General features: G+C 38.4%; 1 protein-coding gene across 11 annotated transcripts; it reads right to left on the bottom strand.

Moving 5' to 3' along the window:
- Positions 1 to 994: 994 nt before the first annotated feature.
- Positions 995 to 24,299, bottom strand: FBXO38 (F-box protein 38). Of its 11 annotated transcripts, XM_085236592.1 has the most exons (23): positions 24,155 to 24,299; positions 21,361 to 21,502; positions 20,338 to 20,471; positions 19,954 to 20,008; positions 19,079 to 19,166; positions 18,479 to 18,644; positions 17,983 to 18,120; positions 17,602 to 17,739; positions 17,361 to 17,454; positions 16,856 to 16,986; positions 16,362 to 16,532; positions 15,327 to 15,469; positions 14,501 to 14,723; positions 13,653 to 13,787; positions 13,045 to 13,236; positions 10,544 to 11,263; positions 7,424 to 7,587; positions 6,626 to 6,728; positions 5,447 to 5,613; positions 4,228 to 4,373; positions 3,291 to 3,394; positions 2,948 to 3,061; positions 995 to 1,629 (listed from the first exon to the last, which is right to left on the bottom strand). In XM_085236592.1, the coding sequence occupies exons 2-23, from the start codon at positions 21,486 to 21,488 to the stop codon at positions 1,451 to 1,453; spliced, it is 3,633 nt and encodes a 1,210-aa protein (XP_085092718.1). In that variant the 5' UTR covers positions 21,489 to 21,502; positions 24,155 to 24,299; the 3' UTR covers positions 995 to 1,450. The 11 variants fall into 11 exon arrangements, 10 of the variants coding, with proteins under 10 accessions (XP_085092718.1, XP_085092722.1, XP_085092715.1 ...); XM_085236596.1 differs by lacking the exon at positions 19,954 to 20,008 and having other exon boundaries at positions 20,338 to 20,455; XM_085236589.1 differs by lacking the exon at positions 19,954 to 20,008 and having other exon boundaries at positions 19,079 to 19,242; positions 24,155 to 24,298.
- Positions 24,300 to 25,247: the final 948 nt, after the last annotated feature.

The raw sequence follows: 25,247 nt of genomic DNA, 5'->3' as shown, positions 1-25,247 counted from the left end.
TAACTTGGAAAAAAGCATAAGCAATACAACAGGCCGTAGCTGACCACATGGAGCATCTAAGGGTGCATTTGTGCAGTTGTAGCTATGTGTGCACATAGATATGTGTCACACTGTGCTGGATTTTAACAAGTCTCCCACTTCCATAAGAACTTCAGTAGTAGGATACAGGCCAGACAGTTTAATACTAACTTATGCATTTTTGTATGGTATTGCTGTGTGGGTGGAGTTACTCATGGACAGAAAGGTAATGAATTTTAATTTGAAATTAAGTATAGAGTTTTGCTACACTATATTACTAAAAAGAAACAACAGAAAAGCAGTATTTGTCAGTGCAGGGAAGAACTGAGATTCTATATATGTTAGTTCCAGCTTGATATTGCTGATATATGCCCAAAAACATCCCATCTCTATCACAAGGACTTCAGTGGGGTGTACAATGAGCAACCCATATACAGGACTTGTAGCAAATTCTGGACATACACACAAAACATCTCTGAATACTGTGGGAAGGAGAGGTATTTTCTAACTACAATGAAAACAACTATTCAGGGGCAAAGCACAGCAATATTTACTGACTATATGGAAAACCTGCATTCATGAGCGAAAATGAATCAACTCAAAAGCTCACTGAGTCAGATGACTTCTGTGTTTTTTATAGTTGCAGCCCTCACAATAGTTACGTATCCCTTTTCCTGCCTGCCTTAAAGAAAACTCTCATCTTAGCCAGTTAATATGCAGATTTACGTGAGAGAATGAAGCCAACACATGACTAGCTTATTTTGCGTATCACAAGAGTCAGTACACTAATAAAATGAAATCTACAAGTACAAAATGTATAGAATTTATCTTGCACAGCGCTAAATATCTTTTTTCCAAACTGTTTTTTTATGAACTCTAGAAACTACCACAGATCACCAGTTTTGCTACTTTCTTCAGCTTTTGGCCTTTGCAACCATAATTCTCTTCCTTTGAAAAATGCACACAAGACACAAAATTTGTGCTCAACAGGTTTACTCAGACTGGACTCTTAAATGCTCAAGAAAAAGGCACAGATTAAAAGAGACTGTGATGACTCTTTTGAACACAGCAAATGGGATTTTGTTTATAAGAAAAAAAAACTGCAGTGAATTATATGGGCTGAAAAATTCAAATATTCTTCCCTGTTCCTAATCATTGGCCTTCATTAAAATGGAATTTAAATTAAATTGTATAAACATATGAAATAAAGTCTCAGTATTAGGAAGTTTTTTCTTTTGTTTCACCTATGTACAAACCTTAGTATACAATTTTTACTTTTCATTATACATTTACTACATGCTCTTTCCAAGCAGAGTAAGAGCAACTGCAAAGTATGTGTTTCAAAAGACCGCTTTGCATTCAGAACGAATCCACCTGCTTCTATGGCGGGCAGAGCCAACCAGAACCGAGGAAGAGATGACAGGGGATCCACTCAGATGTAATCATCCTCAACTGGCTCGCCGTTGACGTCACAGTAATGGATGAAGATAGCCACCACACGCTGGAATACCCCCTTCTTCATCTGGCGCAGTTCAGAGATCTCCTCTCCTATTGTTTCCATACAGATGTCTGCAGACAGCTGTCCTTTCCTCCGGGGTGCATAAATAGTAGCTGTGGAAAGTGTAAGAATAAAAACTGCAATCCTTCCTGCTGTGGAATTCATAGATTTATTTTGCCTTCCCCTCCCCTCATTTAAACTTTTCAATAGCTCTAATCCTCATTTAATAGACACTAAGTCTCTGTGCCTGTGGGTGAAGGGAACCTGAAAGCACAACAAAGCCTTCCTCCTGATACTTATCTGACATGCTTTCTGGTTCCCTGTTTCATCAATCACTTAAATGTTGTATAAACAAGAGTAATTAAGAACGAAGCAACTGTCTTGTTTATGGCTTTAACACCCTATTTATGCTAACTACACCTTTTAAACGAATACATATCATTTTTTGACATTTCAGACTGCATACTGAACTGCAATCATAGAGTTTATGAACCAGTTTAAAAAAAATATTACAGAAACGTATAGCCATGACTCATCCTCTTGAGGTTCATCCTCTTTGAAACAGAGCTAGATACTTACATCTGAAACCATGGCAGTTAAGAATACTTCTAAAGAAGGAAATTCCAAGATTTTCCTAGTTAGGTAGTAAAAGAACATATTTATCCCTGCTACCAAACAAGCTTCTTATTTGAAGCCCTAGGAAGTGTCCCCTGTAATGTTTTACAAGACAAGCTCCTGAGCAGAAAGAGGCTTACCGTATCCTAAACTCTATCCCACATATTCTCTGTTCCAGAGTTTTCAATCAAGTTCTTTCCCCATTTCTCCCAATGCTTTGTGAACCTCACTCCTCTCTCTGTTGGACTTTCTTTAGCCTACCTTTTCACTTCAAAACACCAAGACAGAAGCATGACTGAAGCTGAGCTCTGACTACTAACACCAGGAAACTCCTGAGAACTTGAATTGCTAGATCTACACATCACAACATTAGTTTTGTGTACATTTAAGTGCATTCACTCCAGCTAAAATATTACCCTTCTTTGTTTTGCTACTTGTTCAAACTCTGAAACACCGCTGTACAGAACTTATTCTGCTGAGACTGCCTGCATTATTGATTCTGCCCACTGAACATTGGTTAAGTTAATTCTTCTGGGTATGACACACTTGTCACGTTTTCAGGCTAAACATTAGAGTGCTTTTCTGATTTGTCATAACGAGGAGTCTCCAAGCTGTTCAATCCACTCTCGCGCTACTATACTGTCAGTCCCCCTTCTTCTCCAGCTCTCAACACTTTTACAAGTGGTTATTTATAGTCTAAAAAAGTAGTATAAGAATTAGAAAACAACATCAACAACAAAAAAAGAAACACTCTGTCAGATTTGGACCAAGCAACAAATGAAAATTCTTTGAAGTTTTCAACAAAAGACTGCTCACTTCTCTCATCATCCTCAAAGTCGTATCTGGCATAGCTGTTTGGCTCTGCTGTCCTCAGTGATCTCAACCATGGGAAGTCAGTAATCATGGAGTAAGGGGCACCATCCACAATGCCTAGAAGACAGACAGGATGAAGATACAAGGGAGACAGCAGCACGCCTGTAGCATCAGCACTCTCAATGCAGAAACATCTTCTCAACATAAACTTCTCCACTCTGTGCTAAAGGTCCTCCACTTCCCTCACAAGAATGATTATTCATGTCTCTTACAACGTGATGCAATCAAAGTTACTTATCTTAGCAAGAGAAAGAGCATCAACTTTCAGGTCTCTACAGACACACACCTTCTAGAGTGTAAATATCTCGTCCCCAAGGGTACTTAGTGTATTTCTTCAGGTCTTCTTCAGTTCGTGTTGCTTCAGGGAAGAACTCATATTTAATAAGCTCTCTAGAGAGATGGATGAAAAGATTACAGCCAGTATTGCTAGGAAATGTGAAGGGAGGAGGAAGAAGAACCAAATGGGAAATCTTACTGCATAACCTTTACTTTAATGAGCCTGAATCCATAGAAATGCTCCTCTAAGACCTTCACATAAAGCCAGTATGAAGTCCCTCCACTACTGAGTAACTACGGAGAATATGACTTGTTTAGATCAATGAGTTAAGGTAACTTTTACACATAGCCTCTATCTGCAAAAAACAACCCAACACAGTTGCATCTAAACAAACATTCAAAAATACATTTGTTCTTTTAACCATTTTAGTGACAAACCTGGACAACAGAAACACAGATTTAAAGTATGTGGATAGAAGTCACTGTATACAGTTGCCTGCTGCTGGGAATTTCTGCTCCTCAGTAATAAAGTGAAATTGACTGTACATCATCTTCTCCAGAAATATAATTTTTTGAAGGAAATCAGTCTTCTCTCTTTTTTGAAAGACAAAATTTGGCTTCCCATTTGAAAATATTTCTCAACCACCCTGACTCCTTCAGTGTTAAATTGCATTACTACTGTGTGGAACAGAACTGGAGAATTCTACAGCATTTTTCATATGACCAGTTTTATTTAATCTAAGTTTTCTGTTGGATCTATCTTAACACTGATATTATATCAATACACCATGTAGAATTCAAACTTCACCAGCCAACAAACTAGGGTGGTTTTGTTTGCTTTTTGTTTTTTAATGTTGCAACTGAGTACCACAAGCCTACAGCTAACTGTAGCTTTGAATAAGGACTGAGTATATTTTCCATAAAGCTCCTGAAGGACAAGTACTCACTGGTTAATATTCGCTATCGTGTCCATCCAGCTCCGAATGCGCACCTTGTTGCGGACATTAGGAGGGTTACTGAACTCATGAATTATACAAATGTGGTAGGGATAGGGGCCACTAAATATCTTTTGCTCAAGAGTCAGTGTGTCGACCTGTGAAAGAAGGCAAATAAAGACTTGTAACAAAGAGATACAAAGGAAGGTGATTTTAGAGTCAAGAGCAGACATCTATAAAATCTCCCAAATTCTGGGGGACAATTAAATGAAATTTCAACATCATACATCATGTAATATATGAGTAAAACTTTCCTAGCACAGCTTTGCCAATGACGAATTCTGAAGGAAGTTGGTGGGATATGGTATTTCTGATGAGGTTTTCCAACTCCAGTGTGTATGTATCCTTTACAAAACTATGTAACAGTCTGAACTTGCTCAGAACTGTCTTTGGTCCAGTTGTTTTCAATAGTATTACTACTCTCCTTTAAGATCTAAGACTCAAAGAAAGCTTTCATACCAAATCAGCCTTCCCTTGTTGGTCAGGAAATCTGACCCAGAAACTTACATTACATTGCACAAAAGCAGGAGCACCACTATATAACACAGAACATTCTAGCTTGAGTGCAAGTCAAAAATTAGTCTGGATTTTAGATCAAGCTCTCTTATTTGCTTGTCAAAATGACCTCAACAAATCACTAATGCCAGTGCTTAGTTCTCCTAGGAGTAATCTGAGGGAGAAAAAGATGGCTGCCAGTACCAAAACTTTATTCTAACATTGTTCAGCACTAAAAGAGGATGCAGCTTTTAGCTTTACAGCAGCATTCAAAACATTAATTGCTAACAGGACATCAGTAAAAGATTTCAGATACCTACACCTATGTCATGCTTCTGCTTATGTGTAACTACAAGCTGTGTTAGTAGCATCTAGGTTCTTAAAGTTACCTTTAGTTATTCAGTTGGGAATTAATTCAATGCATCATGATTTTTTTAATATCTTGTAATGCAATGACTATTGGAGATATTAACATTAAGTCTTAAAATTCAGTATCATCCAAGTTCCAGAATCTGCAATAAAAGCCTTGATGGGACACAGTTTTAATAAACAAGTTATTGTAACATCCACATTTCTTTTACTAATTGAAAAACAAATGAAGCCAAGAGAAGTGAAAAAATACAGGCAAAGAACTTCAGCTCTGTTTGTGATTAAAAAAGAGAAACTGGTTGTATACCTGCTGCATTGGACGAAGATAAATGATACGGTTTCTTTCAGGTGGCATCCTGAGAATCTGATCTAAGACCTGATCCATATTTAACTTCTTGCACTGGGCATAGTCAAACCGATTCACAACGGGTGCATTTTCTACTTTTAAGTGTTTCAATACCCGGCACCTTGTAGCTATAAACAAGCAAATAAAATTATCAAAAGAATCAAAAGAAAACAAGAAATAAACTACTGAAAAGGCTTTCTCCTTTCAGATATCTTCAAAGCAGACTGTTTCAAAAGAAGGCAAATAATGTAAGTAACAATTACTGAAGTAATTTGGATATCCGGCAACTTAAGTATATTGAAGAAATACAGCATCTGTTAATTTCTTCCATGTTCTGCTCGAACTTTAATAAAAGCCCATGTCAAATTCAATCTAGTACTCTTCCCTCCTCCTTTGTTTCTTTTTAAAAAGCCCCCTGAAACTTTCTGTGTATCTCCACAATTGAAATCCAATGACTTATCAATCAGATCCAATACAGAGTGTTGCAGGGTAAAAGAAAGCTATTTCCTTTCTAGTAATCATGCTCATGTCACCAAAATCTAGTCAAAAGTTAATTGATGTTTTAAGAAGAATTCTGGAATAAATGAAGAAATAATTTCCTCCTTCTCTGTTAAACAAAGATACTTCATCTCAGAAGAAAACATGTTGCTGGTGCCTATGTTAGAGAAAACAACAAATGACACAACGCTTCACTACAGAACTAGTCATACAACTTGGAATGTGAATCTAATGCATCTTAAGTGCCATAATTTAAAATAGATTTTTATCATGACAAGGAGGAAGACATCATCATGTCAGCTAACTAATATGTGGAAGCAGGAAGAAATGAGAGAAACAACAAGGTGCTTTAAAAATCATTTCATCAGCTTCCAATTGTTGTGTTATCTCTCTCTTCAATAAATATCTCCATCTTTGTAACTGTCATAATTTCAACTGTTGATTTTCCGATACTAATCTTTATTAAACCTGTTACAGTTTGTAAGGAAAAGGACATTCAAATTGAGATGCAATAATTCTAAATATCAGTTTGACTTGTAGCAAAGCAGCTAATAAATAGAAAAGCAATGGATTAACTTTCCTTCCTTCAGAAACTTCTAATGATCCTAGATGGAGGAGACAGGCATAACATTAGCTACACACCATGTATGAACATCATTTTGGGGCAGTCTTTCAGTACCAAATCCGTTATTCCACAATTGGTCAAAGTGATTCCAACAAGATTTTTGGATTTCAAAGTCAGTACCTGGTGAAAACAAACAAACAAATCCATAACAGGGTAAAATCAAATCAAATCTAATAAGCTGCTACTGCCAGATACACAAAGATACTGAGGGGATACTAATCAAAATGTTACAACTTGGGTTCACAGGCATTTGAGATGACTAGACACATAATGGCAGAAAAAAAAGACTTCCTGCTGACTAGCAACATCACAAAATGCAAAAGAATAACTTCACAGGATCAAAAAAAAAAGAAAAAAAAAAGATTTTAATCAGAAAAATCTATCATCTATCAGTTATTTGCATAGTAAGAAAACCCTCAGCTTGCAACATTACAATTGAGCTGCTATTTCTAGAGTTAATTATATACACCATGTTTCTTTTATCAGCAGTAGCCTATGCTGTCATTTCAAAAATAAAATGTCAGAGAAGAAAATTTCTCCTTGCACATCACAGACAGTATGGGAAGGCAGGACTTTATGCAGCACTGTAGCTGTGTGAGCATCTGAGTAGCTTCAATTTTAGCTTTAGCATTTACTTTGCTCTTCTCAAGCCAGCCCAAGTATCACTGCACCTAAAACAGAATTTTCCTATATACAGACAGGACCACATAGAACAACATCCAGTCTTAGAAGAAAGACAAGTCTATGCTACTGTATTGTTGTCCATGAGCACCCCCAGCTGATAAGCTTGTAGTGAGTAAGCAAAAATATCTTACTTGAACATGATCATCCTCAATAACTGGGTCACTTGTGCTTGTGGACTTGTCAGCAGTCCTTTTCCGCTTCGTGGTTTGCCTTGGCCTTGGTTTGGTCACTTCTGAAAGCAGAGTACCAGAACAAGTTCTCCTCTGTTCACATTTCAAGAGAACAGAGGCATTTCCTAGGTGAAAATATCCATTAAGAACACATACTTATTTTTTATACAGCTAGATCAAAATACCTGTCTGTCCTAAAAAAACTACGTATCTTTTCTTTGCACCAAAACATTTCCAGTACTTGAAGGGAGCATATAAGCAGGAGGGGGAACGACTGTTTACATGGGTCGATAGTGATAAGACAAGGGGGAATGGTTTTAAACTAAGACAGGGGAGGTTAGGTTAGATATTAGGAGGAAGGTTTTCACAGGGAGGGTGGTGAGGCACTGGAACAGGTTGCCCAAGGAGGTTGTGGATGCCCCATCCCTGCAGGCATTCAAGGCCAGGCTGGATGTGGTGGCTGATGACCCTGCACATAGCAGGGGGGTTGAAACTAGATAAGCATTGTGGTCCTTTTCAACCCAGGTCATTCTATGATTCTAGAAAACAGATTTTCAAATTTGTTGCTCTGAATCATTTGTGTAGAATAATCTGGGGACCAGAGTAGGTAGGAGTGCTGTTTACAGATGAAAACACAGGAATGCTTGACCTACTGTCCAAAATCAGGGACAACGAGCCAAGAAAAGAACAGATGGCAGTTTGTTAAGTTACACTTGGTTCTCTGCAGCAAACAATCTTAAATCCAGCAAGCTCTTAGCAAATCCAAGTAACAAAATACCTTTACTGTTTTAAATAGTAGAAATAACCTCAAACTACCTGAAAGTCAGTTCTTTATAACTCTGAGCTTTTCCTGACGTTGCAAACAATGCCCAGGTACAAAATAATCTGAGGTCCCCAAACTGCCTCTTACTCTATTAAAATGCATCAATTGTATCAAATTCCTTCTTCATTTAAAATACAAAGCTTTGAAAAGAATAGATCACCACCTTTATTTCCAACATGAAGAAAAAAAAATGCCCTATAATTAATTTTCTACGATTAACAGATCAAAAGTATCAATTATTTTACTAAAGTGAATCACTCTTTAACTTTTTTCTTTGTAAAACAGATGGCATGTTTACAAAGATTTACAATCAAGATAAATGTGCAGAATACTAGAAAATACTAACTATTCTATATCACTATTAACAGAAAGAGATCTTTATTAACATATGTAACATCATCAACTTCCAACACATGAGAACTATTAATTACAAGTGATACTCAGTGGGCTCATGAGTTGCAGAATTCTGCCTAATCCTTTAGGGGAGCCAGAGACTGAAAGATCTGATGTTAAGTAGCTTATGAACGAATGATCATGAAAAATGAACCATCATTCCCATGTTTTAGTTGAGGGTTGCTTGATTTGCTGCTGCTGTTTGTTACTTTTTAACAGTTCCCACAGTATTTACAGACAGGAAGCATTTCACTATCTACAACACAGGAAAAGCTCTCCAATTCTGTGTTGAATTGCTCAAGAATCAGCCCATGGCCTTACAGAAGGTTCAACACAACTTTTTTAAGCTCATGAAAAGCTTGCTTCACCACAAATGAGAACTAACACATGTCAAAATGAAAAGATTTATTACAGGAAAAGTTGTGGCTTGCATTTTTACTGAGGTAAAAATCAGTACTACACACCATATTTCAGTCAGTGGTCATTACTAGTCGGAATGCTTTCCAAATTTCACTGGCTTTGATGTTCAACTCATTCCATTGTTTAAGTAATTAAAAAAAAAAGAAAAAAAAGAAAAAAGAAAACTTTCTACTATCAAATATAGGTTTGTTACAGAATCTGAACATCAGTTTCATTTATACCAGAATAGTGGAAAGCAGTGACTTTTACTGCACATTTCCAGGTTATTTATAGAAAAACAATTCAAATATTTGAATTCTATAGCAAAATAATATTAAGATCCGACTGACTTATAAAGATAGAGAGGAAATACTTTCTTTTAATTAAGTAATGTGGATTAGTATTTAGTCATAATGGAGCAAAGTAGAAAAAATATTAAATGTAAAAATAAGATCACTTCTTCCGAGATGCGTTCAGCCATGGAACAATTTCCCACATGATTTAGGTTTTGTTAACACTTAGGAACACTAAGTTAAACTGGAAAGACATAAGGACTTTCTGTGTTTGAATTATTCCATGTTACCAGAGATATGAATCTGCTATCAATCCTTTCTACCTGCATCACATACAGCCCTGGAACCAGCATGCTACATTTCTCAGTTCCATTTTTATTGCCAGGTATTCTCAGCAAAGAATGTTGGGTATATGAGGTAATTACAAACTCTGCTATGCCAAACTAGGATTATTATTTTGGCAAGCAAGTAAATTCAGAAGAAATAGCAAGTTCACCTCTTGCATTTATTCTTCTTTCCCAATGTTTCCAACTTCATGTCAGCCCCTCAGGACTTTTTTTGTTGTTGTTTCATTCATATGCTTTATACTATGTGAAAAGTGAACTAATTTAATAAAAAACAGTTTTCAACACTTTTGATTGTCATGCCTTATACACTTGGAAATGAAGTCCAACATGCAAGTGCACAAGTTTGTATGTATTAAATCTCTATCCTAATGTTGGCTTCTGTTATTGTTTGATAAAGTATCAATTATTAACTCTCGCCTTCTTTCTGAGATCTGAGCATATCTGCTGTCGTCTTCCTTTTAAAGGGAGAATTTTAATAGGGGAGGCAGTCTTAAGTTTCAATAAATGACAACCTTCACAGGAAGAGAGATGCTATCAAAAGAAGTTGCATTTGGTAAATGAAACGCTGTTTTGTAGGTATGGATAACATACAGAAATACTTGCATGGAGAAAAACATCAATGGCATTCTTTAAAGAGGTACTTGTTATTTTATCTAGCTAAGGCAGTGAAGCCAGTTGTTCTGAACCTCTGAAAACCACTTAAAGTTATTATTCAGTATGTTTCATGCTTAACTTCAGTATTACCTGTGGGTGTTGCTGTTGTTCAACACTTTCTCATGGCACAACAGTAGTTTACTCAGAAATGAGCACTGTATATAAGCCATACCTGACTCTGACACCAGAGGGACATGTGACAGCTTGCTTCTAGCTCTCGTCAGCGGCCGGCGAGGATATTCTTCTTTATACTGCATCTCACAGCCTCTCTTCTGTGAGCCCAAGCTCTCCTCCCCACTAGCAGGCCCACAGGCACTCCCACTAGTCCTCTCATCACTTGCCTCTCGAGGAGACCCACAGTTTGGCAGAGTCCTAAGTGCAAAATCTGACCCAGTGCTGCTCCGTCCATTCCTGCAGGCACCACTGGTGGATGGGCATTCCCCATCACAACACCCACTAGTCCTCCGCTGCGTGTCCTGTGGCTTGTAGCAGGAACACCTGGAACAAACAGAGGTCTCCTCAGTCTCTCTCTCACTGGAACCTTCACTTTTACAAGGTGAGCAGACACATTGCCTGGATTCATCTGCAGCTGTTAGGCTGGTGGCAGCACAGTGGCTACCAGCTGTCTGTGCACAGTCAGGGCTAGGAGAAATAGCACTGCAGGAGCTGGATGATCCTGTTGATCCTGTTGCATTACCACAACTCGGGTAAGAATCTTTGCCTTTGTTCCTTTCAGGCATGTCACTTGCTGCTTTCATGTCTGCTTTAATCTGCTCACTTGTTACTTGACAACCTTTCTCACAGCTGCTTTCCTCCATATGGAACTGCTTTGCCTGGCCCACTTGGCTGGCACTGCATCTCTTCCGCAAGGGTGTCTTGCCTTTACCACTCACTGTAAGTTAAATATCAGAAAACAATGAGACAACCAAATACACAGTTCAAATAAATAGAGTGCTAGCTACTTTTTTAGGCTTCTTAAAACAGAATATAGCCTAGAGGACAATAACAAATCCTGTCACGACCATTATGCTATTCACAACTCCTTCAGATGTTACGTGAATTAACAGTAATTTGAGCGGTTGTTCAGTTTCTATAAAGTCTTTCAGCTCTTTTTGTAGTGGTGTGCTGGTGTGTATACTTGTGTCAGTAAATATGATATGTATTTGCCAGAAAGGTCAATATTTTGACAAATCAGCTAACCAGTTAGTTAAAAAGGCATAACCACAAAAATATGAAAAAAATTATAGGTTTTTTAATTATAGGTTTCTCTTTTCTTAAATATAAGGAATAAATCTGAGGATTTAAATAATAATGTAGATATGACAAAAGTTTGTGTTTTCACCAGCTATCCTTAGGTTCCCTCCTAGGCACAAAACAGGGTGTAGGTAGGCACTAGATATTTCAGTTTACAGATGAACAAAGAAACACAGTGAATAGTGTACAAAATCACAAGGATAACCTAAAAGTCTACTAACTTATTTCTCTCAGCTAATTACACTAAACTAGGCCCCCCAGAATATTACTGGCTCTACAGAAGTTCAATCCAATTGTCTCTAAATGCTTGTTGTTTTCTACTACAGGTTATTTCAACTCCCCAAAGGGAACCGACATCTACATTGTAACTACAGCCCTATACAGCCTCATGGAAATGTGCTAAAATGACAAGAGAGATTAGGTGTAGGGAGTATGATGGCTACAAGAAGATACCTGTTTCATTGCAGCTTTGATTCTTCCTAGGTCTTGCAGAAATGAAATCAGTATCAGACCAGTACATTTCTCAGTCTTTCACAATACAGGACTTTCATGCTAATTGCTTAGCTAGAACTCACCAAGTCTTAATACCACATGCACTTCAACTGTCAACTACTTATAATTTGACTTGGACTTCCTCCTTTCTTGCATACATATGAAACCACTTCACTTAGAACAAAAACTACAGGAAATAGTAAGTCATCTGTGCTGCTGGAAAGACAGCATGTCACACAGTATTGGACACAGGACTCAGAATTACTGCCACAGCTGCGCACACTATAGCTTTAAATTCTGCAAGAGAGGGAATGCCCTTTTCTGCATCTCTCTATAGTTGCCATACTACCACAAAGAGCCTCTGATTCTCAATAATACATATACTAAGAACACACACACACACACACACAGTAATCACTGTGAGCACTGTTGAGAAGTGGTGAACACAGAATACTGAACGTAACCCTGAGAATTCTAAAGTTCCTATCAAACTAAAGTTGACCTGGAAGCATCCCCTCCCTCCAGGACAATTCCACAGGTCCTGTATGAACCAAAAGATGGCCACAACTATTACTTTTTTTTTTTTTTTTTTTTTTTTTAAACCAGCAGCAATGCTTTGGCAGGTAATCATAAATACAAAAGACTGCAAATTTGGCTTCACAGACATGATAAATTATTACACACACTTGCAAATAAAGAGTGACAGATTTCTGCCTGCAGAGCAGTCCAGCACCATACTTCTGATTTGTATCTGTACAGCAACTACATGATCAGAGCTCATAGAGAGATGTCCTTGCCTCTCCATTCTTTACTTATAATAAGAAAGAAAAGAGTAGGAGGCAAACAAACATGCATGCCTTTTACAAAACTGTAAACAAGACTGAAAGACTGAAGAACAAATTTTGCAGAACATTGTCCAGCCCTCACCCAGCTGTTCCACACCTGAAGGTTCTTTAATTTCCACTGGATCTCTGGTTTTCTCTTCTCCATCTGAGTAATTCTGTGCAATGTTGTTAGTGATGCAGGCTCTTGTTCCCATGTTTTCTTCCTCATCCTCGCTGTCTGAATCGTGTACAGTAATAGGTGCTGCTTTTACAACAGGTTGAATGCCACTCGGTCCTGAAAACAGAAGAACCACAACAGTTCAAGTAAAAATAAGAGAAGAGTGGATTAAAAGTCTGAAGAACTTTTAGAACTCCTTGAAAAAAAATTAAAAGACATGAATTTAGTTCAATTTAGCTTCATTCGTTCAACTTCACCATTCATTCTGTGTCTCCATCATTAAAAGCAGCATGAATTATCAACCCTGAGTATACATGTATATTATTAAGTTACCTAATAACAGAGGCAGAAGAAAATTGGAAATTGTAACACAGACTTTAAAATAGACTAAATTTCTTCACAGAGATAAGCTGTACTAGCAACATAATTTCAAATGCACCAGATATTTCACCTGGAAAAAAAAAATTAATAACCAAATTTACACTGAAATATTTAACACCTTAAGAAGGTGATACCAAAAGGCAGTTTCTTACCAAAAGCATAGTTACCTGCTTGCTCTTCATCAACCTCCATAGGAACGACAGCCTGGCTGTGAGCAGGGACATCGCTGTGGCCCTGTCCAGCAGCCATCCCTTCTTCTGGTGCCACCTCCTCCATCTCATTTAGTGCTGAGAAGATTGAGGTACAGTTAAAAGAAGGAAATAAAAGTAACAAAACCCATGGAGAGAAATTCAATCAACACCTAGTAAGTCAGTTCCTTCACAGAGTCTCAAGGTTGCACACTGAAGTCCTGTAAAGACCTGTTCTACTTAAAAGTGCCCACAGCAACTTGTTCTATGTTTTCTAGCTAAAGTCCTAGACTTTTTAGTCTTTTTCATTTCATTTTATTTTCTTTTTTAGTTTTTGGGGTTTATTTCTCCCAAATTTTCCACTCTTCAAAAGTCTTCTACCATTGCAATGAGTAGTATAATCAGAATTTACATCTCCACTCCTTGAAATGACATCTGTCTTCACTGGTAAAGCTTAAAAATATACTGACACCATGACACACTCCCAAGCCCTGACCAGAGAAGCCTAGAAAACACCTCACACCTCCATGAATGAGTATCACGCTGAAGTTTTACACTGCTGACATCAGTACTGCCTCAAGTCATTGATTTTTAATGTCTTTGCATCAGCTACTAGATACAACAGAGAGATGGCTTTTATCAGAGATATCAGCGATGTGCAGTCAGCACTAAGAAAAGGTTAAAAAAATTAAAGTTACACACCAGGAACTGTAAGAGTTTTCAACATATACTGTATGTTCTCTATGACTTTAGGTAAGTAGAAATACAAGCATACTGACTGCCCAGTAGGGTTCACAAAGATCAGAGATTACCCTCAGCTGCAATCTGCTGCCCTTCAGCTTGCCCATCCTGCCGCAGCTCATTCTCCTCATTTTGGTCATTTGGATGTTGATGGTTGTTGTGGTGGATGTTGGGATTGTTGTTATTTTGGTGATTATTGTTGTTGTCATTGTCATTGTTAGAGTTCTGATTGCTGACTAGGGCAGATGAGACACCGATTCCTGTGCCTGCACTTAAGCCCACACGAGCACAGCCCTAAAAGCAAAGAACAACTCTAAAGCTTCGAAAACATTGACAGATTACCTCTGTAATGTACCCTACTGCTAAGAAAAAAAGCATTCTGTCAGTATACAGAGACCAATATCCATAAGGAGAGCTAGCAAATTACTCCTAGTATTTCCTTATGTTATACACTGCAAAGGTCTATCTTAAGTTTGGCAATCCAGAAAGCTTTCCTTGCTCTCAAAGGATCCTAATGAAAGGAAACTCTACAAACAATGTAATCTTAACTTACTGAAATATGTCATATGCTATTAGATGATTTTACATCAATAAATGAGCAGCCTATATAGTCTTCTTGGAACACAGCAGCCTCAAGATAGAACTAATGATCAAGGATCACGTTTTCTGGTCACATGAAAATTGACAGTATTAGAAATGTCACAGTTTTCTCTGCAAAAGCAGCACCACTCTCTCTAACAAGCTATAATAACAGCAACTGCAAACCTAATAATTTGCTCACCAAGCTATTCAATTTAATTACTAAAACTTTTAGAAGTACGCATAACTGCTAGAGTTCACTGTATTTCAAATGAGCAGGCAAAAATAAAAAGCAAATTAATTCCCCAAAATACACACCTTAGGAGGCTCACGGAACATCTGGTCCAGAGAAATAAATTCTAAGCTTGGCAGTAACTCAATGAACTGACTAAACGAATCTAGCTTTATCGCGTGGCATCGCACCAATGTGAGGTCAACCAATCGGGTCCATCTTGAATGATCTGCAGAAGAGAAGAGATCTATTTCCTTAAGAACTCCTATCTCATTTATTTTTCACTGTAGTCTTTCCAGATTTTAGAGTAGGCAGTTTGGTTAGAGTTTGGTATCCCCTTTTGACTGTTACCAGCAACATTCTGGTTCCAAACCATGCATCACCTATTGTACTTACGACAAAACAGAATAAGCAGTAGTATGAGGATAAAAAAAATCTGTTTTAAAATCACTCTTTATGGGGTTTTCATGTTGTACCAACCTTCGAATTGTAAAGAAGAGCAAAACATTAATTCTGTGGATGTTCATTTTAGTTACATTGTATTATCCTGTGTACTGTTCCTGTGAGTAATGTCACAAGTCATTTTATTATCTTATGGTTATTATTCAGTGATTGCACAAAATAAATTTGTATCTTCATTTCTAATTCATAGCACATCAGTACTGATATTGAAAAGAAACCTAATCTGTTTCTCACTCTCTCCCTAGTACTTTTAGCAGCTGAAATATTCATAAAATCCAGAGGGCCACAGGATTTAACAATCTTCCCACCACAAGACCTGCAAGGATGTGCATTCAAGAAGGTTAAAATAAAAATATGCATTCTTAAGATACGCATATAAAAAGTAGATCATATTGCCATTTTATATATTAAAATATGGTACTTTCTTGCCTAGCAGTGCAAACACTTTCACATTTGAATACAGAAAGTATGCATGTAGTCAATGAATCGTTCACACATTTACATTTCAAGACTTATTTTTTTTTTCCATCTGGTACCTAATTATTTTGCTTCTTACTAAGAGGATCTTATTTCTTAAAAGTTAAGATTTAGCATGAATTGCTCATAAAAATGTGAGCTATTCACACAATATTTCTAGAATTTCAGAAAGTGTGCAATACCTGTGATCCAATTATTTGGGTTATGTAGATGTGGACAGTTGTAAATGACCAGATACTTGATGCAAGAAAAAACCTCATTTACAGCTTTCATACCAATATCTGTAATAATTCCTGGATTTTCAACCACATCAGCCAAGCCATACTTCACCAAGTCCCCATTTGTCATTTTACCTATGGGAAAGACAGTAGAAATAGTGGTAAACTTTAGAAAACTGCCTTTCATAGCATGATTTTCTAATTCCCTATTTCAGTCCAAATTGCAAAGTGGATCAAACAATCACCTCAGTTGAATAAAGCTGAGACTTTCCTAACTTCAATGAGCATTTCAAGAAGTGAAAAAAACAAACACGCATTTTGTTGTATGAGATCAGCAGCCTCATTAAGAGTAAACTAGAATTCTTTATAATCACTCTTAGACATTGACTGAACATTGACATCAACTCTTTTAATCCTTGTATTTATCAAATAATTTATGTATATTAAAAATGTCATACACTGTAGTAAAAACTCATCAACATATCCTAGATGAAGAGTTTCAAACTGTGGAAATTCCAGTTCAGCCATCTTCAAAGCAGAAAAAACACCATCTTTGGTCAAGGAAGGCTGGATCCGCACTTCATGCAACCTGAATGCAATCAAGAATTATTCATATTATGAGGCATTCCCAAATAGCTGTCACAGAAACTACTCAAGAAGATGCACTCCAGTAGCACAAAGAATATATCTCACCAATGGTAGGATTAAGAGAACATTTGTATCTTTATGACAGTATTTTGCAATCACATGGCAACATCAGAGTAGCAAGACTAAACAGCACAGCACTTTCCAGACACAGTATGATTCAGATGCAGAAAGAACTCCAGTTATTTAGCCAAGGAATACAAGTACTCATTCCTTAAACTTCTGAATGCTGTTCTGCTTCTTCACGTTTTTGAAATTAGTTATTACTAATTTCTTATTTTGAAAAAAGAGGAAGAAGAAACATCTGAAGGGCCATACCTTCGTGCAGCAGTTATGATGAGGTAGCCAAGATCCACTTCAAGTGCATTCTTGCAAGCTCCCAGAACTATAGTGTGCAAATTCCTAAAACCACCTGACAAAAAAAACATTATTTCATTTCATCACACAACCTTAAGCCTTCTACACTTCTACCAGTGTTGATGTGACAAGAGAATTAACCAAATACATCTATAATTTTTTTTAAAATCTATTTATTTGAAGTACAAGAGAAGTTTCATACCTGATCTCCAGCTATCTTCTACTACATGCTGAATAAGTCCTCCAAGAAATGGAACACGAACCAGTTCTAGATGCTCCAGATTTCGGGCAGAAGCCAGGCCTGTCACTAGGGGAACATACTTCAGAGAATTTGTGGGTCCTACACAGAACAGATGAATATTGGTAAAAGGTTGTTCACGTAACAAAATTAAACATATCATGTTAAATAATTCAAAGATGTCAATAGAATTACACAGCATCAAATAAGAGAGAAATATATTCCTATACAACACCTTAAATAAAACAACTCCTCTCAGATTTCCATTTGCAGTTGATAGCTATGCAGCTTTAACAAAATCATTAGATTTGCAATGTGCTAAAACCATAGATGAATCCCTCTTACCTGCACAATTTCTCATTACAAAAGTGCGTAAGCTGATACAAAGGAAATCTTTAAAAGGCTGTGGTTTAGTGAGTCTCACCCACTTCAAATAAAGGTGCCTCAGCATTGGGATACAAGGAATCTCAGGGACATTCACTCCTAATAATACATAAACAAAATGAAAGTTCAATTCAGGAGCCACTTTTAAAAATGCATTTTAAAGTATAAACTCCAGGATAAATTTCTTCAGATTAATACTCTGACTTTAAAAATGAAGCATTTTCTTTGTCACATGAGATGTGATAAAAGCTGTACACGTTTTCAGCACAAGTCCTTCACCTCAGTTAGTGAATACAGTTTAAGACTTTACTTCCCTGCTATTATATTAAAACAGATATCTCAAAAAATTCCACAAAATCAAGTTTCCTCTCTTTAAAATAATGACAATCTCTCAGAATTAGAAAGACTTTAAATTCACCTGTGATTAAGGCAATACACATCACCATTAAACACTCACCTACTAAGTGCAAAGTCTGAATTTTAGCTCCTATAGGAATTTTCAGCTTGTTCTCAGGAGGGATTGGAAAAGCACCATTACGATTACGAAACTTCCCTAAAATATGAACCTGTGGCATGTATGTCCAGATAGCTTCCACCAGCTCTAAGTGGGAGGTCTCAACGCCCTGGAAAAAAAAGAGAAGTAAAGTAAATGCTTAAGCAACAATAAGCATGAGCAGTAACAGCAAGCAATAAATTTAAGCAATGATATCCTACTAGCCATGTAAATTTCTCAGTAACACACCAAATATCATGCAGTGTGTCATTTTACTGGACATTTGCAGTGAGACTTATCTTTTTAAAAGCAAGAGGAAACAGTTTAAATTCATAGCTGGACTTAGCATCACCTGTGTTTCCCACTGGTGCAACTAAACAAAGTACTTGTAGGCACTGTTCACTTACATATATGGTCACAATTAAATGCTGTGTTGTACAGCCAGATTTCAGTATAAGGTCAGTAAATATGGATGCAAAATCCTGTAACCCACACTTTTCTGTTTGGATAACAAGAATTATCTCAGCTGTTGAAAGAATCTCTCTCTTGAATCTAACCACTCACCAACAGATTTGGACAGGCCTGCAAAGCCTCTAGAACTCCAGGAATGCTGAAAGCTTCATGGCCACGAACTCTGCGTCTTTCAAGATACCTGGGATGAAGACCATAAAGTTGTTCAATGTCTGGCATCTTCCTCAGCAGCGTTAGGAAACTGGAATCAGTGAAACCTAAGATGACAACAACAGATTTGGTATTTGTGTAACAGCAGACACCCAGCTGTAAAGGGAAAGCCAAACGTGTTGTCGCTTTTATATGGCAGTGTAAATTCTAACGTCAAAAGATGTACTCAGTGAAGCAACAGCTTATCATCTGCTTCCAGATCATAGAAATTATGGTCTACATGCTTCTGCCTTGAATTCTGCAGGCTTGCTAACTCTCCTTCAGTGTATTTGCATAGCTACAGGGCTAACTGTACTTTCGCCCATTTCAGATGATGGACATCTGCAGACAGGCTTTGTGCCTCTATCTTTTCTGGAATCCCATTTATCAACTATATGGCTAAACAACACCCAACCAGATCAGTTGTCTGTATCTGTCACTATTGAGCACAGCTCATAACTCCCCAAAAAATGAGACAATTTTTTTTAAAGCAAAGGATTATTTTATTCTAACATAAGACAACATATAAGAGGGATTTTAAACCAGTAAATTATCTCTATATACAACTGTCTTAGGTTAGGTGCAATCACGTATCTGATATCAGTCCTAATACATCTAACTGCGGATTCTCTAAGTTTTAGAATTCACTTATTTTAGCTCTCACCCCCAACAAACTTCAACCAAAATTCTAATACCCACAGAGGTGACCTAAGTTGCCAAACTTATCTATGGATCTGAAGATAGCTTGACGTGTGACATCAAAATTTATTTATTCTTACATTGTAAAGTGGCGGCAGATGAGTTGCTCTCTCATTCCATTGTATTTTTTCCTGCCTGCATGCAAACAGACTCTTCTTGGATTAACCCTTGGTTTAATTCCCTTACAATAACCAGACAAACACAGATTGTATTTACAGACTGCTACAAAGAATCCCCATTTCAGCTACAGTAGCATCCAATATACATACATACACACACAAACTTGAGGAAGCCACCCAAACCTCACAATCAGACAAAAAGAATCCAAAGCCTAACACCTAACTCCTTTTACTGCTTTTGAAAATTCACCCTGTACATGTCAGTATAAATAACAGGACAGCATGCACAGCCAGCTTTGTTCAACACCACTTTAATGCCAGATCTTGAGTGAGTGAATTACTCACCAGTGGGCATGTATTCCCACCAACGGCCTGCACATAAATCCACAACCTTCACTACTCGCAGATAAAGAGTGACTGCTTCCTTCAGCTTCCGGGACAGGCATTCCATGCACATGATATCCTGCAAGGGAAGGTACCTTTGGGAGAGGAAAAAACACCCCTCTGATTTATCAAATGTGAATTCCTTCAGCTTTTTCCAAAATAAAGAACATCTCAAGGATGGCTACATGAATTCATACATTTCTAACATCTAACAAAATTAATTCAAACAGAATTTTCAGACAGCACTCTGTTAGAGTGTGAAATTTGGCTAGAGAGAAAGACAGACCAATTTTTGATACTAAATACAGGATATTTAAGGTACAAATTGAATACTAAAGCAGGGACGTGTTTTAGTTCTCTAACTAATACTGTCAACCAAACTATTTGCCACCATAATTTTTTCACTGTTTAATCAAAGCTATTTTCAGTTTCTGGTACATACTATCACATTCGAATTGCAAATATCTTGTGGGAGCTATTGTTTTCAGAGAACTTGTCACAAAAAATGCTATCTTTCCAATATAATTGGCAGGGTGAACACCTTGGAGGATGGCTGTTATGAAGGTGAGGTAATACACTCATCCAAGTTCCCCTTTGTATGCACTGCGAAGCAGATACAATTTCAAACAAAGCCTATCAGCTACGTAACACCTGAGATACATATTTCTGCACTGAAATAAATCGTTAAGCACTTGTCATCACATGCTTGTGAACAAAATTAAATCACTCTTTTTGTTGTTGTTTCTCACTTATTTTCCTATTCATCACGTTCACAAGTCAACTTTCAAAGCATCTAAATGAATTCTGCACCTGAAAGACTGATCCCTCACCCTTTTAAAGTCAGTTTTTATCCAACTCTTCACACACAGTACCTCAATACTTTCTGGGCAGTTTGTGACACAAGTATTAATGGAGGTAAGATTAGAAAACAAAACAAAACAATATAATAATAAACAATAAACTGACTTCCGATAAGCTGCTCACCTAAAGATGTGGCAAAGCACTTCATGGGAGAGCTGGTTCATGTAATCTTTTGGCTCATCAGCTTTGGTAGACTCAGAACCTTCTCTGTTCACTGAGCATGGTTTCACATTTTTCCGCCTGGGACCCATATTTGCTATGATTTCTGAAGAAAGAAAACGTTCACGTTACGCAAATTCTGTGCAACTGAGAGAGAAGGACTGAATAGAAGATACACCATCTTAAGCTTACTTTCTAAAATAAATAAATAAATAAATAAATAAATAAAAGGAAAAACAAACTACAGTGCAGTTGAATTAACTGAAAAATAGAGAAATTCTTTCAGTAAGTTGTAGTTTGCCTGCTATGTGAGGTCTCACACATGACTTCCCAAATCTATTGCTCCTCACAGGAAGTAGAGGTGCAGGCGCCTCATTGGTGACAGCCACAGGACCTGATGGAACTGAATGGAGTGCCAGAGAATGGTCACAAAAGTATTAGGAAAAGGTTCTGCCCCAGAGAGCACAGGACAGGTTCCCCAGGGCTGTGGTCATGGCATTGAGCTGATGGAGTTCAAGAAGCATTTGGGCAATACTCAGAAATAAAGCTTGATTTCTGTGGGATCCAGCATGGAGCCAGGTGTTGTACTCAACAAACATTGTGGGGGCCCTTCCAACTTTTGAGGAAATTGATAAAGAAGAAAATCACCACAGATTTTAGATTATCTCTTCTGTGTGAATAAAATGTCTTCAGTATCTTCACATACTTGTCAATCAAGACAAATCACAACAAGAGATTATCAAACACCAACTAGAGATCTCCCAGTGAAACAGCACAAGGCCTCTGTCCAGCAGAAAAACAATTTTCCTTTTTAAAAAAGCCAGGCTCCAGATAATTCCTGAAAAAAAGAAGGAAGTGGCTGCCTCCTCTGAAAGGTTACAATGCTAAAGAAACTACTCAGGTAGCTTAGTTAAAGATCAAAGTTGCTGAAAAGCTCAAAGATCTCGCTTCAGCAGCAGTGTGCAGGACATCCCCTCCCTACTCCCTTTACTGAATTCCAGTGTTTCTGCTTATACTGCCCAACAGCACACACTGGCACAGAAAGACTGGAATAAATAAAGTTTTATTTAAAAGCATTTATTCTAAGAAATAACACATAGCTGAAATAAATGTGAACTTCGTATTAACAACAGAATAACTGAGTTAACATCTTATACAGACAAGCAGCAAGAGAAATGTCTTTAGTACTACTGTTTACCTGAGGAATGCTTTCTGCTGAGTAGGGCAAAACAGCATTAACTCAGTAAACCTGTTTAACAGGTCGAATAGCAAAATTCAGTGGATGAGAGAAAACAAATTTAAAAAGATGGATTTTAGAAGATTTATCAGACGTGTTTCTGTTATAGTGCTCACCATGATTTAATACAGCACAGTACTTGCTTTTTATTATGTGCAAATGGCTCCTTAGCAGATAAACAAAGCATCTCCTGGTAATTAAAAGGAAAATTCTGTGTTCTGGAACATGAAAAATTTACATGCTGGCATAAAATTTGAAATAATGACAGCTTCGCTGTGATGTAACTGCTGAAAAACATGTGCTTTCACAAACATATATCTTTTTACACACTTTTCATTAACAACTGCACAGTGTCATAGTTAATTTCATTTTCAATACTGATATTAAAGTAGCATAACTGGCATCTTCTGCTACTGAACTGTATGTAAGACATATGTATCTCTTTGGATTGGCTGGGGCTTCTTCAGCCAAAGCTGAAAACTCTAAGGGTGCTGCCTGTACACACACTGCATTTCTTTTTAGTGCACGCTGGGAAAGTTCAGAGCATTTGCAATATTGCACTGTAGTGTTTTTCCACTTCAGAAAGCCTGCAATTGACTTCAAACTACTTTTGACACTGGGTTCTTATGAAAAGAAGTACTATAAGTGAATATCACCTGATCATTCAACTTGCACAGAGCCAGATACGTCAAAAAATCTTGATTAACAAGCAGATTTAGGACTAAAGTAGAGAAGTATTTCAAGTACAACAGAGTAAAAGATGGTAGACTGTGATTTGAGGGAAGAGGAAGATATTAGCAGACCAGCATGAAAGGAAGAAGCCTAGAAAAATCCAGATTTAAAGACAGCAAACACAACTTTCTCTGATATTGGGCTGTAGCTGCTCTTGGCTCCTACCAATAAGGAAAAAGAGCCTGAATCCCTTATGCAGCAGTGTTCTGCAGAACGCATGCTACTCCAGGCCCTACGCTGACAAGTTAAAGGTGCACGTATCGTTCTATGCTGCCAACTCGACTCAGTTTTCAAAAATAATTAAAAAAGATCACGAAACAAGCAAACGAGCTTGGTTCTTCCCTGCTCAGCTGCTGAGGGTCACCGTAAGCCCGAGCAGCTCCTCATCACAGCCGCCCTCAGCCGGAACGACGAGGCCCACCGCCAGGGGAGCGGAACGAGCCGGAGCTGCCGGCCCCGCAGCAGTGAACGCTGCGGAGACACCACGGAGGAGAGTTAAGCTACGAGCAGCGCTCGCTCCGCGGCGTACAGCTGATTTTGTGCTGAGATACGCGGTTACGAAGGCAGATTCCCTCGCTGCTCTCCCGCAGCCAGCCCCAGTGGGCACCCCGCGCCCACCCAGGGTCCCCCCGCTTTCCTCGGGGCCTGTCACGCCGCGAGGGTCCCCACACAACAGCAAAAGGGGACAGAAACGTCGCGCCAGGCCCGGCCTAGCGAGGGGCCGCACACCGGGCGGACGGCTGCAGCTGACGAACCCGCCATCCCTCCGCCCGGCCCGCCGCCCCTTACCTGCCCCTCAGCGCTGCCCTGTTATTGTGCCCGCGGGGATGCCTTAACCCCGGCAGGCGCTTCCTGCGCGGTCCCTTCCGCCAGCGCCGCCGCGCTTCCGGTCCCGCTTCCGGTCTGGGCGGAGAGTGGCGAACCTCGTCCCGCCCCACCGCCATCTTGGCGTGGCAGCGAGGAGGTGGAGCTATGCCGCCGCCATCTTGGATGCGTCCTCGCGGACACGGCCTATCGTGCGTCGCACGGCGGGCGCCATATTGGTGGTGGCTGAGGTGGGGCGGCGGCCTGCTCCTCCTTCCTCACTGAGGTGCGGGGACCTAAACTGTGGATTTCCAAAGAGATGGAACAGAGGAAAACTGTTCCCATGCAGAGAGCTGGCTAGACAATAGCAAGCAAAAACGTGTAGTAGTGCATCTGAGGTGGTGGAGATTAAAACAGCCCACACAGCACCAGTGCCTGTTGAGAGGAAAAGAAGGTGAATTATCAAAATTACACCTCAGCCCACAGTTCTGCATGAACTGAGAAGCAATTATGACTGCGCTACCTGCAGAGGCTGTAGCACAGCCCCAGGAGTACTGCTAGTTGTCCTTGGAAAGTGTTAGTGGAAGTCTGCTGGTCTGCATTTAGCTCATCATTTACATTTACAGATTACACTGAGTACTTTTTGGCCTTGTTTTCAGTAGCTTTTGTGCTACTCTTCAGTTTATCTGGGAAATTGAAGAATTTAGCCATGATAAGCCCATACAATGAAACCATCTTGCACATTAGAACCTCTTATTAAAAAATAAAGAGGATAATCTGTATGTGTACTTAATTGCCACAGTCATTTATGAACATGTGGTAACATTAGTGAGTTTTTATTTGCTTGAGTGCCAACCCATTCTTCCTTACACAAAAACAGCTGAACCACAGTAGGGCCTTTTTATTGCAAAGCTACAGTCTTATTTTTCATGTATTAGAGACAGGCTATAAAAATCACATAGTTTAAAGTGAACATTTGTAGGTAAACATTCTCACTGATGGGAAAACAAACTGTGGTCTAAAACACAGTAACCTGGGACAAAAACATCCCAAGTGCAGTCTACAACATCACTGTTAA

This window comes from Meleagris gallopavo, chromosome 15 (genome assembly GCF_905368555.1).
Source record: "Meleagris gallopavo chromosome 15, MGAL_WU_HG_1.1, whole genome shotgun sequence".
Lineage (NCBI taxonomy): Eukaryota > Metazoa > Chordata > Aves > Galliformes > Phasianidae > Meleagris > Meleagris gallopavo.
Note: the sequence above shows the minus strand (reverse complement) of the source record. Positions and strands in the feature narration are given on the sequence as shown.